At 38.8% G+C, this 14,006-nt stretch overlaps 1 protein-coding gene across 20 annotated transcripts; it reads right to left on the bottom strand.

Moving 5' to 3' along the window:
- Nucleotides 1-4,396: 4,396 nt before the first annotated feature.
- Nucleotides 4,397-13,503, bottom strand: cdca2 (cell division cycle associated 2). Of its 20 annotated transcripts, none has more exons than XM_079486910.1 (13): nucleotides 13,175-13,503; nucleotides 12,688-12,870; nucleotides 11,982-12,112; nucleotides 11,743-11,908; nucleotides 9,842-9,993; nucleotides 9,548-9,653; nucleotides 9,170-9,465; nucleotides 8,982-9,039; nucleotides 8,180-8,332; nucleotides 7,646-7,740; nucleotides 7,096-7,170; nucleotides 6,499-6,664; nucleotides 4,397-5,761 (listed from the first exon to the last, which is right to left on the bottom strand). In XM_079486910.1, exons 2-13 carry the CDS (start codon nucleotides 12,839-12,841, stop codon nucleotides 4,878-4,880), a joined length of 2,436 nt encoding a protein of 811 aa, XP_079343036.1. In that variant the 5' UTR covers nucleotides 12,842-12,870; nucleotides 13,175-13,503; the 3' UTR covers nucleotides 4,397-4,877. The 20 variants fall into 20 exon arrangements, with proteins under 20 accessions (XP_079343036.1, XP_079343050.1, XP_079343039.1 ...); XM_079486924.1 differs by having other exon boundaries at nucleotides 7,646-7,743; nucleotides 13,175-13,451; XM_079486913.1 differs by having other exon boundaries at nucleotides 7,646-7,743; nucleotides 8,180-8,320; nucleotides 13,175-13,451.
- Nucleotides 13,504-14,006: the final 503 nt, after the last annotated feature.

The following is a 14,006-nucleotide window of genomic DNA, read 5'->3' as shown; positions in this document are numbered from 1 at the left end:
GATTCCGTCGGGTTTCCATGGCGCACATAGATGGCCCTTCTCGATATTGATGATTTTAATTTAACAGCATCTGGTTTTATTTTTCATGGTCTGATATCTATTTTAGACAATGATTTGTCTCTGTTATTTTGCCAACATTCTTATTGAAATGTTTTTATGGTGATGTCATCATTGACACGCAGTCAGGGGCCGGCTGCTTCAGCTTTTGTTTTGATAGTTAATCGTTAGATCTTCTCACAGCGCAGACACTGTGATCCCTGACCTTTGAAAATCTCGAAACTAATACATCATCTGCCCGGGCCAATCGCAAGCTGCTTTCCTTTACACAGATTCCCTGACATCACCGCTAAACAGCGGTTAATTTACTCAACAGTGTGTCCTCAACTAATTCTAATGTAACCGGGTACGCGTTTACATTTCTGGCTAAACTAAGAAAAACACACGTGGCTTCTAAAGGACTTCATTACAATCAGAATTCTGCTTACAGGAGGAAAATCTAGATTAAAGCAAAAAAAGAGATGGGTCACGCAAAAATTCATCATTTTTCAACATTCATTTATTCAACCGTATGTTTTTAAAAACCTGTATATGATTCGTTCCTCTGTGGAAGACAGAAGAAGATATTTTGAGAAATGTGGAAAGTGGATCCCTACAATGGAAGTCAATGGGGTTCAATGTTGTTTGGTTCCCAACATTCTTCAAAATAAGAAAGACATACAGGTTTGAAATGACATAAGGGTGAGTAAATGATGAAAATAATTCACTTTTGTTTTTGGGGTTTACTACAGATGTCTAATTGATAAAGGGGACACAGCATTAATTTCAAGAAATAAAGCACAATGCTTGGCTTGCAGTTTTTTTCACCATGCACACTATGCACAAGTAGCAAGCTAAATCTAATAGAAAAAAGTCATTTTGTTTCGCTTTTGTGCTGTTCGCTTGCAATGTAGACATTGTGTCACCATCAATACCTACATCTTTGTGACAATGTTAGCAATTGTATCTGTCAGAAAATAAATTACATTTGGCTTCTATCCACAGTGACTTTCAATGGATTCAAGACAAACATTTGCATGCGTGTTCCCGGGAATTGAACCCTAAAACGTTGCGCTGCCAATGCAATGCTCCGAGCTACAGGAACAACTAAATAAATAAATGTTACCTATTTCTACTGCACATTTCCATTAAATGCACAAACCGTCACTAAAACCCATAAGCAGAAGGCAACGGCCACAAACAAGAGCACTGAGACAAGGTTTACAGCTGCTTGCTTACTTCTGATATTGTCAACTCTCTGTAGCAGACAGAAAGCGAGCTGAGGACTCAACACTTCATTAATAATGGAGCAGCGTACGAGTTCCACATCCCTCCACTGAAGACCGTCCCACTGGAGACGAGATGAGCACATCCTCCCCATCACATCTCAGGTGCTCGCTCTCACAGGCGGAGGAATACGATTTGACGTAAAGAGAGCACGTCTCAAAGAGATAAACAGAGCGCAGACTGGCAGCTCATGCTGTTTGTTTCTGTTTGGGCTGCTGGAAAGTAATGATTAGGAACCTGGGCAGCAAACGCAAAGTTTTGGTGCGAGTGTATTCTATTGTTGTATTGTTATATGACCTTAGGCAAGATGTTTTGTCCTGTATTCCTCCTGCATGCAAGTGGGTTGGCTTCTGGAAATGTCAACACAAGCACACAAACAGTTTGCCAAAATATGACAAGTCTGGAGTCCAGTTATAAAATATGAATATTTTGTCATCATTTACTCACCCTCTTATCACATTTTGAAGAAAGTTGGTAATCGAACAGCAGCGCTCCCCGTATGAACACAAAACCAACAAAAGTGAATGGGTGCCGGTTAACAACATTCTGTAACATATCTTCTGTTTTGATCTGCAGAAGAAGGAAAGTCATTCAGGTTTGAAGTGACAGGTGGGTGAGTAAATGATGACAGAATTTCCGTTGCCATTTTATTATGGTCAAAACCTACACTACTTTTCTTAGGTGAATAATACAATTTATTCAGGTACTTGCTCAAAGTTCTGCTGTGCTTGGAGTTGACCTGAAATGACCCTCACTGTATAGTGCCAGAACTTGAACGTTTCAAAACTGAAGTTGCTTGAAAGATGAAATGTCTCCAGTTGTAGATGTTCAGTCTAAACCTATCAATCAAAGTAGAAGTTTTTATGACAAAAAACGAGACAGTGCGAACTTTATAGCTGCACTTGAACACAACAGATGACACGTGGAAAGTGTCAACACCTGCTAACCCAACTCCTCTCAACACCGAACATTTGACCTCTAAACATTTTAATCATAAACGGCATGAGACACTCAATATCAACTTTGCATGACTCTCTCTGTTAAAGATTTAGTTGAAGCATCACACTGAATAAATAGATGCCAAGTGATAAGGGATCTGAAAGGTTTGCATTATTACCAAATAAAGGGAGACAGGGACAGACGCTGAACACTTAGCACGAGCGTATGCGAGAAATAATGGGCCAGAACAAAGTGGAGAACGCTGGAACAAAAAGAGACTCCAAATTTGTGAGTCTCTCTCTCTCTCCAGCTGTCAGTCTGTACGTTGCCCCCCCCATTGGAGGAGGGGGAGGTTGCCACGGTGACTGGAGGCCACATGTCTTAAGGGACTCAGTTTGGTCAAAGGACCCCTTTGTTCTGGTGCTAAGCTGCCTTCAGTCGGCCTGCAGGATGGGGGAGAGGGGTTTCCCTCCTTCACACACAGAGAAAAAGCACTTAACACAATCATTTTAACCCCAACAGTGGCAGACAGATAAACAACACATCAAGTCATTCAAGGCAACATACGAGTTCACATAAAAGGGGTAAAGCGAGTACATAGGGAACACATTGTTTTTTCTGATAGCTTTCAATTAACTGATTTAATGTAGTGGACAGGTGAGGAGGAGAAGAAATCAATCTCATGATATCGATGTTTTAAGCTGTCGAAAAGTGTTTCACTCCCTGTTAGAATATTTAAGAAAGATCTGTAATTATAGAAACGTAAAATAACTCACCCTGGCCAAAAAGTTACATTTTGTCCAAGCTTCTGATGAATAATTATGATATTCATGTTGGACATAATAACAGAGGGATTGCGAGCAAAATAGAGTTTAGGAATAAGATTTTTTTATATAAAAATAAATCAATTATAAGTGGAACACATTTCGACTCTATATTTGATTTCGAAGTATGAACCCCAGGTTGAGAACCACTGACAAGCAGATTAAGGGAAGGAAAGTCTGATTTACATGTGGTGATAGTATAAATCCACTAGATGGCAGTACTGTAGTAAGATTACATAAAAATGTACCAGAGGCAAGAATTAGTCAGGACCCTAGGGTCATAAGAAATACATAGAGCCCAAATATCCTTTGTGCAATTGTGTTGTTTTATTTATTGATTTCATAAAAATGCCCTATTTTTTTGTCTTGTTGTTTTTTATGTAGTTATCTGGATGCAATTCTGATTTCTGAATTCTGTTACAACTCACCCTCAAGTTGTTCCAAACACGCATTTCTTTTTTGGTTGAACACAAAGAAAGATATTTGTAAGAACGTTAGCAACTGAGATCTCTGGGGCAACATCAACGACCATAGAAGAAATGTTTTTTTTTCCGTTGAACACAAAAGAAAACATTTCAAAGTATTTAGGAAAGCAAAGAGTTCTCAGGAAATCAATTTCAGTGTGCAGATGAATTTGCAGACACTGCTAAAAACGAATCAGGTCTATTGTGTAATGACATTTTACATCCCTATGACTAAACAAACAATCTGAGAAAAATGAACTTTGTGATAAAAAAAAGCAACTGATCAAGTTGCACAGGTGTAAGACCATGTTGAAAAAAAATATCAGGAAATCCAAACTGAAATTGGAGTCTGAAGACAGACCATAAATATTTAAACACCGTTGCGGTGCTGTTTCTCACAAATACACTATCATCACTGCTGAAAACGGATTCACAGCATAATACAAACAAAGCTGAAACTTTACTGGTTTAACAATATAACAATAATTATATTCAGGACGTTTCTAATTGTCTTCCATGAAGCAATGTTTTCAGAATTAGCTGTTAAGCGGAACACTAGAGCTAACACAACAGTACATCTTTCATTTAATTCACTAATATTATATCTATATATTATATAATAATATCCCTGGATTTTGCATAATGACTCCTAATAACAAGTAATGGCAAAACTCAGATACTGTCAGTAGATTTCAAACCAAATAGTTTCAATGTGCTTAAATATCATGCACACGTCTAGGTCACATTTCACATCAAAATGTGCAAAATGACTTCAATTTAGGTTTATCTGGAAAAAAATTAATAGGAACTGAGTGTAGCAGGAATCAAACACAAAAAGAAAAAGATGCATTATGTTAATAGGGCATGTGCTAGAATTTATTCTAAAATTATGTAATAATACATAAAATCTCACTAGTTGTACATTTTTGGTGAGTAAATTATGTTCCAGTCATGTCCTACTAAGATGAACCGTAACCCACAACATGCTTCCTGTTTGTTGTAACGCATTTCTATTAAAACAATGCAGACTTTTTTATATCAACTTTGAATAAAATGTAAAACAGATAAATATATAGCTAAGACTTTAATTGTCTAGCAAACCAGCATGGTCTTTTATGTAAAGCAACACAGTAATATCACCTCAAAACATAATTAACCAGAGTGAACATTTAATGAGCATAACCAATTAAGCAATTACTCTTCAGAGAGGTGTGAGCATAGTCCATAGACATTAAAATAATGCAAAAATTAAAACAATACAGAGTAACATTTTTGCAAAATATCATTGTAGAAGTTATTTAACAGACAGACAAAATGATCTTTAAGGTCACTCTGCCACGTCTGGTGTTGGTTCCTCACAGACCAGTGTCACACATGGTTCTGATACGCCGCTGAGTCTGCCACGTGTTCTTCTCCTACCCACCTTACTAAACTCTGGTGAGGTGTGGTCCACCCACGCCAGGCCCACAGCTTGAAAGTCCACGCTCCTCCGGTTCCTCAGGCTACGTCGCACTGAACCTCGACACTTTGCCACGGGCTTCAGAATGTCATCGATGTTAAAGTCAGTCTGTTGCCAGGGGGCCAAAGCGGGTTCTGTAGGTGCAGCTTTGCTGTATGCAAACTCAGTCTCATCTACAATTCTCTCATCTGCTTCTAGCACAACATCGATCTTTACACAAGGAGATTTCAACGCCTTTTGAACCCGTCCAGATCTCTTTGGTGTCTTCTGCTCGGACCGCTCCGTGCTAATGGGGTCATTTGGTACCACGTTTGGAGTCTCAGAGTGCTCATCTTCATGAAGCGCTAGTCCATCACTATTGATCTGGTTTAAGCCTATAGCTTCGGTCAACTGTTGGCTGTCAATACCAGCAGTTTCACCTTCCAGTTTTCCAGAGTCAATAGCCGAGGTGCTGAACTTCCTTCTCTTGGTTGCGCCGGAGCTACGGCGTTGGCTTGCAGGCCTTCCCGAGCCACGTCTGGCTTTGAGAGGCTTTGACCAGGAGTCGCCTATTCTTGCAGGACTCTCAGTGCTGGCTGAGGGTTCCAAACAAGTCACGCCGGTGTTTGATTGGTTGATGGGGCTTAATGTCTCCTCGATTTTATTGGTCAATGTAGCATCAGACAAGGCACTACCGCTCCACAGACTTACCAGTAAGCGATCGGTCTGGCTATGAAGAACGGTGGGTGTCTGAATGTCATCTTTCTCTGCACCTGTGTGTTAAACGGAAAATTGGTTAGATGACATTAGCATATTAAAAGCACTCTGGCTAATGTGGTTTTGTTTTCCTGCCATCAAGGCTTCATCAATTATAACATTTATTTAGCAGAAATCTTTTATACAGCTGCAAGTGACAGAATATTGGCTATGGGTGCCACAAAGAGTTATCATCTAGCATCTCAAACTGTTTGGGTAACCAACTTTCGACTTTTCTCTCATTTGTAAGCCAGTTTGCATAAAGATAACTAAATGAAAAAAGTAATGTAGATGTAACTAAGCGTTAAACCATCATTAATTATGCAAACATGATTTTTCTTGTCATTGCGGTGTGTCAGTGTCCAATTCATAAAGCAACAAGTACGCTTTGAATTCTAACAGTTGCCAAAATGGTATAACAATGGTCAGCTAGCTAAAATAAAGTCTGTTTCAGTTCCTGAGATATATAACATATCATCTCCCCCTTGAATACATAAGTCTTAAATACAACCACAAGAATGCGAATAAGTTCAACATTCTTGTAATGCGTGGGCTGAGCATTAACAGTTCTTTATACCTGCCAGCCTTTAGCTACCGCCACCAAGTCTAATGAATCTAATTTACCAGCCAAATCAGTCAAACCAGAGCAGCCACAGACGTACACATTTTATGAGGCATCTTGCAAAGAAACAGAGCACTTTTTGCCAAAATTATCATTAATGTCTTGTGGGCGACTTATAAACAAAAACTTTACCTGACAGCTTTTCAGATGGCGTCTGGGTTGGTGTGATGTTGAAACTGGCAGACATCGTCTCAAATATGGGACTGAGCAGAGGGTTCTTGGAGGCAAAGTCTCTTTTGCCATATAGAGAACGATCCACCTCCTTATTGCCAAAGCGCTTCTTGATGCCCGCAGTCTTCTGGACACAAAACAAGCAGCGATACAAAATGTATCTTTATAAATGGTAAATTGACATTTATATGGAGTCATAATATGGATAGCCGTGAGAGTTCAATAGTGGGTTGCTTTTAAACCAGAAATTTCTAGTCTCTAGAAGTTTACCCTGCTATAGTTTAGTAATGAAAAGGGACTATCAAAAGGTCTATACACTCAAATGCGCTCAAAGGCTTTAGACATGTGAAATCAAGAAACTAGTGAACTTTGTGATAAAGTGACAAGCACCCATCATGCTATTTATATCCCAAACGTTAAGTCCCAGTCACATAAGTGTTATTGTTTCAGGCTCAACGTCAACTTGCTTCCAACCCGAATAAACTGAGCTTAAAAAACCCAGATTTACCAAGACTCTTCACATGTCAGCTTCACTTGATCTATAAATCCACTTCATACCTTCATCTTTCCTGAAGCAGATGCCGCTGCTGTGCGAGAGCTTCTCCGATTCTCACCTTCATTTTCTCCTGGTTGCTGCAACAAAGGAAACAAATTCTCAGCCATTTGACAACATTCAATGTGTTTGCTCTTGATTGACAACATGTTTATTTATTTAGAGGAACTATAAATTTGACCACGTATATTGTCATAAGTGAAACGAACCCAGCAAATACTGGAAAGTATTTTACAATATAATTTTACACATACATGTTAACGCATTAGATATCATGAACCAAATATAAACAATTATAAGTGTAATTCTTGGTTAATGTACATAAAGAAATGCGCATTTTTTAAATGAATGCACAAAAAGAAATGAACTATAACCAAATCTAATAAATGCTATAAACAGCACTCACATTAATAGTAAGAAATTCTAAGATGAACAGCAAACACACCTCATCAAACAAGTGTAAAAGTGAAAACCTTCAATCAACACCCTCCACTTGATATTGTTGAGTTTCTCAGCATGACAGAATTTCTACCTGCGCTACAGAGAAAAACATACCTTTCTTTTCCTACAGCGAGAACGAGTGGGTTGAGTGCTGGCGTTGAATGATAGCTGCTTCTCAGAGTTGCCAACAGACTCCAGATCAACTTCTGCTGCTGGGAAAAAAAACAAATGTCAGGCTTTATAAATCAGCAGCAGTTAAAAAGAGTGCAGAGCTGAGATCAGCTCTTCTGTATCCATATATATTCAAATTACTTCATGACAGTCAAAGTCATGTTCAAGCATTGACATTGTTCCACAGTTCCCCTAATAAGGCTAACACTTTAAAACAAGTCCATGGTGTCAACACAATGTTAAAAACCAAAGGTGTTCTTTATTTTTTTACATAGGCAAATATCAGCTTTATTGTCAGAGCAGGAGTATTAGTTAGTAAATGGTCTATAGATTTTGTAAAAAGATATTTAAAGGGGATCATATTTCTACACCACGCTTTCTATTGTCAGTTATTCAGCGACGGCTATTCAGCTCAGAGTAGATGTCGGTCAGAGAGAGCAATGGGTGAAAATAGCAGAGTCGTAAAATGTAACTCACTGGAGAGGGCCGGTGGCTGATCACTGGTGGCTGATAGCAGTTTTTCCTCCATCTGTGAAGCTGATGGTTCATCCTCATCCACTTGAAAAGCGGCATTCATAACTTCACTGGCTTGAGCCTGGGGCTGCCCTGGGTCTTCAGCTGAGAGAGTATCTTTTATTTCAGATACATGAGAAAAATACACACAGACAAGAGACTTTCTTCAAAGACTAGGCTATTAGATGAATACTTTGGGCTGAATTTATAATATGTACTGTATTTGCACCAAGATTAAGGGTATTTTTCCCAACCTTTTCAACCAGTGTAAGCAAACTGTGTCTTCAGCTTTTTTTATTTTAAGCTAGTAAAATACATAGGGGCAACACTCTACAATAAGGTGCTATTTGTTAACATGCATTAGCTAACATGAACTAACAATGGACCATTCTTCTACAGCATTTATTAATATTAATTTGTGTAAATTTCAGCATTTTCTAATACATTATTAAAATCAAACATTGTCCCGGTTAACATTAGTTAATGCTAACAGTCTAATAAAAAGCTTGCACAAGTGAGTGTGCGGTGGGTTTTTCTTGTACAAACATTAGTTAATGTACCATATACTAACACGAATAACTGTATTGTAATCAACTAACATTAACAAGGATTAATAAATGCTGAAAATCTAAATTGATCATTGTCAGCTAAGGCATTTACTAATGTTAACTAATAGCACCTTATTGTAAAGTGTTACCCAAATAGGTCACATTTTCATTTATTCTTCAAACCTTTTCCTTCTCTTGACAATAATATGGTAACTAACCCTTGCAGTTCTCAGAAGGCCTGTTTGGAGACTCTTCATCCATACTGGGGAAACCGATCTAAGGAGATACATGGACATGGAAACGTCACCGATGGCACAAAATCGCATTGTGACTACCAACCACAAGATATTAATGTTATGTGATTAATCTAAAATCAGATATTCAGAAATGCTGGTGAAAGCCAAACCTTGTCAAATACATCATCACTGTACACAAGTCCCGTGGTCCGTCTGTCAATAACAAAAACAGGTGAAGCTCCATTGCTTTGGGGACTATTGAAGTCAGGTTGAGGAAGAGGGCCTTCTAATCTTTGAGGTGTCTTTAGAAGAGAGCGTTTTTTCCCCGTAGACGACGGAGGACACATTGGGGTCCCTCCTTTTTGCAGCGGGGTACTGGGCGGAAGGGTTTTGTCAAAGAACTCCGGGGAGAGTGGTGCCCCGAAGCGAACACGCTTCTTGCGTACAGATGAGATCTCGTCGACATCTGAGAGTAGAAGATTGTATGTATTGAGGATTTGAGGAAAAAATTAAGTAAATGAAGCTTTTCAAACAGACAATTCCCTCACCTGATGGCTTAGTTTCTGGTTTGGAAAGCATGGGCAAGGAAAGAAGCTCATTCTTTGAATCTGAAAACAATTCCGGTAGAGGTCTATGGCTCTCAGAGGATTGCATCTATAAGAGCAAAAACAAAGCACAATGCTGACTACATTTAACCACAACACACTAATGCGGATGAATAGGTCTGTTGGAGTAAACAATGCCCAAAGGTTGCATTCTGAGCACTTTACTCCAAATCACTTAGACACCCAATTAACTCTATATGAAATATTGTTGCACAGGTAAAAAGCAGATCTATATACCCTTTGCTCCTGTTGTGTTGGGAGAGTGGGGCAGGGGAGTGGTGTGTCTGTAATCTTGTCCTCACATTCCCCTCGTGGGGCCCTGCAGCGTTTCTTAGACGGAGGAGGAGTCACAGAAGGGCATCGGCTTTGCGTCAGCTTGCTGTCTTTTTCTATAAGACATAATGCAGTAGCAAAAAAAGATGTTCATAAGGACTTCAAGATCACAGGAAGGCATTTAAAAAGAGATGGGTTTTACTATACAGAGCATAAAAAACGTTGTATGCTTGCGTAATAGCAGATAATGTCGACTGCTTAGGAATTAGAATTTTAATTAATATGGCATATGTTAAATATTTCACCTGTGTTTCTCAGACCTTTATCTTAAATGTGTGATTGTCAGTGATAACCAATGTGCGTGCATGTCTGCGCATCCGTCAGTGTGTGTTAGTACGTATGCATATTGTATGTGTGGAGTGTTTGAATCATTGTGTGTGTGTCAATATGTTTCTTGTACAGCTGCTTTGTGACAATGAAAATATAGCCTGTGTATAAATAAAGTTGACTTGACCTATCTGTATAAATTATAGTCCACCTATAACTGACCAGTAAAAGAAATGAGAAGACAAGCCATTGATTGTAGAAAATGCGCCAAAACTAGCTTTGTAAAAATTTGATGTGACACATTAAATGGACTATTCAGCTTTAGTAAATAAGGCAAAAATGCCATATTCATAAGAGCACCTCTGAAATTGTTACAGATTACTTAAATTTAAGACGGGATATGTCCTTGCGTTTTTTTGTAACCCTGAAAGTCCTCTGAAATGTAAGCTTTTATTTCAAGGCCCATAAGCATCTTCTGATTTATTTTACATGTCATCTCGCTGTGTTCTAACTGGAATCAACGGCGAGACTAAAAACGCATCAAACCCGCTTGATGTCTGCTCCAGCTAAGGTTTATTAGGCAGAAAATGCAAGCTATGGGCATAGCCATATTTCATCTTTTGTGAATTAGAACAAGGCTGTGAGAGACAAACGTTCTGTCTTGGATGGTTGAAACCCTTTGAATTTTGCTGTCAAAAGCTCAGCCGATGCAACATTGACAATATTACATTTACGCATTTGGCAGACGCTTTTATCCAAAGCGACTAACATTGCACTATACATTTGTTTCTGACTATGTGCAGTCCCTTGCGATGGTAGCCATGACCTTGGCATTGCTAGCGCCATGTGTCAGTACACGATCCGTTCCACCTGCATTATCCGTTCGCGCATGCGCACAACGATGTTGTAGCAACCTCTCATGCGCAAATGATGATTTTGTTTTGCGACGATTTTCGACACTGCACGATCTGTTCCACGCTTGCGCAGCTTTGTTTTACTTTGTTTATATTTTTTACTGTTAAATCAAATACAATACTCAATTTACTTCGCTGCTGTCCACCTGGTCTCATTTCACTATGCGTTCTGTCAAGTAAGTTTTAAATACTGTAATGTTTCCCCTGACTTTGTAGTTCTTTCTTCATGTAAATTAATATAGTCTAGTTAGACATACGTGTTATGTTCCTTATTGGCTTCTGTAAACGCCATTGAAGGGATTATTTCGATTAAATGGAAAGATATATTAGCCTATATAGACCCATACTAATAAATTACTACATTTAAAGTTAACTAGTATTATCAGATTTTAATAAAAAAAACGACACAAACTGTCGAAACACGGTAAGGTAAATAGACATGCCATATGTTTCAAACTCCTTTAAAGGAGACTAAGGTCAGACATGAATAGTTTATGTCATGCTTTGTGCTAGAAATGTGGAAAAGTTTAGTTTCAGTTATTCCTTTAACGTCCTTGGGACATGCATCCGTAAGACATTTTAGTTTTGTGTTAGCAACCATCAAAACTATGAGCAGAAACTGACCGTTCTGAGAATCCTGCCCCAGAGTGCTTTCCACACTCTCCTCTTCTTTTCTCTGTTCATCCTTTGCTTCTTCCGTCTCTTCATCATCCTCCATCAAGCACTGGAAAGCAGCCATCTTCTTCTTTAGAGAGTCACAGCGTGAAACAAAAGGACTTCCCTGCAAAAGCTTTGACAAGGCAGAACAATGGTTTTCATACACGTATGCGTTTTGACGACGTGCTGTTCTGTTAAACACCTACCTGTGGGGTCCGTGGCGGTGTTTTTGCTGCTTGTTTTGCTCTGAAGCAGATGAGAGAGTTTGTTTCAGGAGATCCCCGGACCCCAATTGCGGATCTCCTTCTTGCCTTTAGCTGAGCCAATCTGGATTTATCTAGGGGAGACAAGTTAAACGTGCTCAACCGATTTAATGCAGTACGCCGTATTCACATTATAAATAAGCGTACATTAAAAGTATTAGCATAGCAACTGGTGGTTGACACAGCCTGTGTGGCCATCTTACACCGTGTCACCGGACGCAAAAAGACACAATGCTACATGACAACCAGATTGTTCTTAATGGGTTTGTTGCGTCGTGCCGCATCCAGCATGGACAAAATGTTTAATTATAATGGGTTCTAATGTGTTTCTAATGTCTTTAGTCGTGTCACATCGTGCCAGTCGCGTCCGGTGTAGACACGGTGTTAAACTGCATCTAACAACAGTTTTGCTTATGTTTGCATAGTTAATTTGCAGGCAGCGTTTATAAACATATTACATGTGACTGAGTGACATTTACTTCTTGTTATAGACAGACGGACCTATATACTTTTAAATAAAAAACTCATGAACTTGTTGTGCTTGGACAACCTATTTAATTCATAGCTGGATTTAGTAGTCAACAAATTGAAAATTAATCATAACATCAATCAGTTAAAGTCAACAACACATTAAATCCAGTTTATTTACCTTTCATCTTTGAGGAAGGTAAGAAACTCTGTGTTGATATGCCAAACTGTGATGGAGTGAGTTTGGAGAAATCCACATCAGCCTCGGTGTTCTGCTGGGATAAACACAAAGCTGCCAGGGGTGGTCTGCTGTCCATGGCTTCAGCAACCTCCATGCTTGAGTCCAGAACATAAGCTATGAGATCTGAGTAAAGGAAGGAGTTCTAGATTAGACATTATTATGTATGGAGATTATACACCCTTTCACACTTCTGAGAAGCATTTCTAACGTTACTTCATTCAATGCACGCCTGTAGAATGCAAAAGACGGAACAACAGCGAACAAAGATTAACGTTACCGTGACATATTTGCATTGTTCTTTCCTGAAATGAAAACAAGCTAATACAATCATTCAAATCTCGGTTAGAAAGCGAAGTTACATTTGGTAAAAGCTCCCAATTTTGTTTGGTTGCATTGAGTGGAATGTTGTTCAAACTTCGCTGCTTACCTCACGTTACAACGGCGCAAATATCCTTCCGCTGTAGTGTGACTCTTACCCCAAATCACACAGAAAACGAACGCCAGATTTTTCTAAGCCAAATTGACTAAATATTTATGCATGTGGTTACAGAAATGTAACTTTTAATTTGATTTTAAGGCCATATGCACGAAGCACTAATTCACCTAACTCAACTGACCATCCGTCTAGCAACAACCCCCTGTACGTATGAATCAGCCAATGGGATTCAAGAACCGCGCCACGTGCTTCGAAGCGGCCAATCAGCTTCGGGCGTGTCGAACGCGCCTGTTTCATATGCCCACGTTACTTGTAGTTCTAATGGAGATGGTGCGGAGATTATTCATAAAGATCCCCGCATTCGTGTAAAAGTGATTATATTTAATGTTTCTGTCCTTTGGCAATGTAAACACTATTTTTTATCATGCCTGCTTTTTGAGTCTTTGATTATTCGAGCTCATGTTTATTAAAGATTTATAAAGATACAATTGCAAAAAGAATATAGGCTACGATTGCATTTTAAATCAAGTTCATTATAGGTGCAGAAAAAAGACACCCAAGCATTAGGCTTTATTTATTACTAAAGCAACTTCTTACAATTTAACTATTTTAATTAACATTATTATAACAAAAACTGTATACTTTTTTGAGCATTTACAAAATGACGTCATCTTCGGATCACTTAAAACATCCGTCACTAGGCAACGGCCGCGTTCATTCTACAAAAATCAAACATTGTTTTGACGAGCCACTGGAGGACACGGAGAGATCTTCAGATTCAGACTTTGACATTTCTTAACTTTTATTCATCATTATATTTCTT

Source organism: Barbatula barbatula (genome assembly GCF_947034865.1).
Source record: "Barbatula barbatula genome assembly, chromosome: 2".
Classification (NCBI taxonomy): Eukaryota; Metazoa; Chordata; class Actinopteri; order Cypriniformes; family Nemacheilidae; genus Barbatula; species Barbatula barbatula.
Note: the sequence above shows the minus strand (reverse complement) of the source record. Positions and strands in the feature narration are given on the sequence as shown.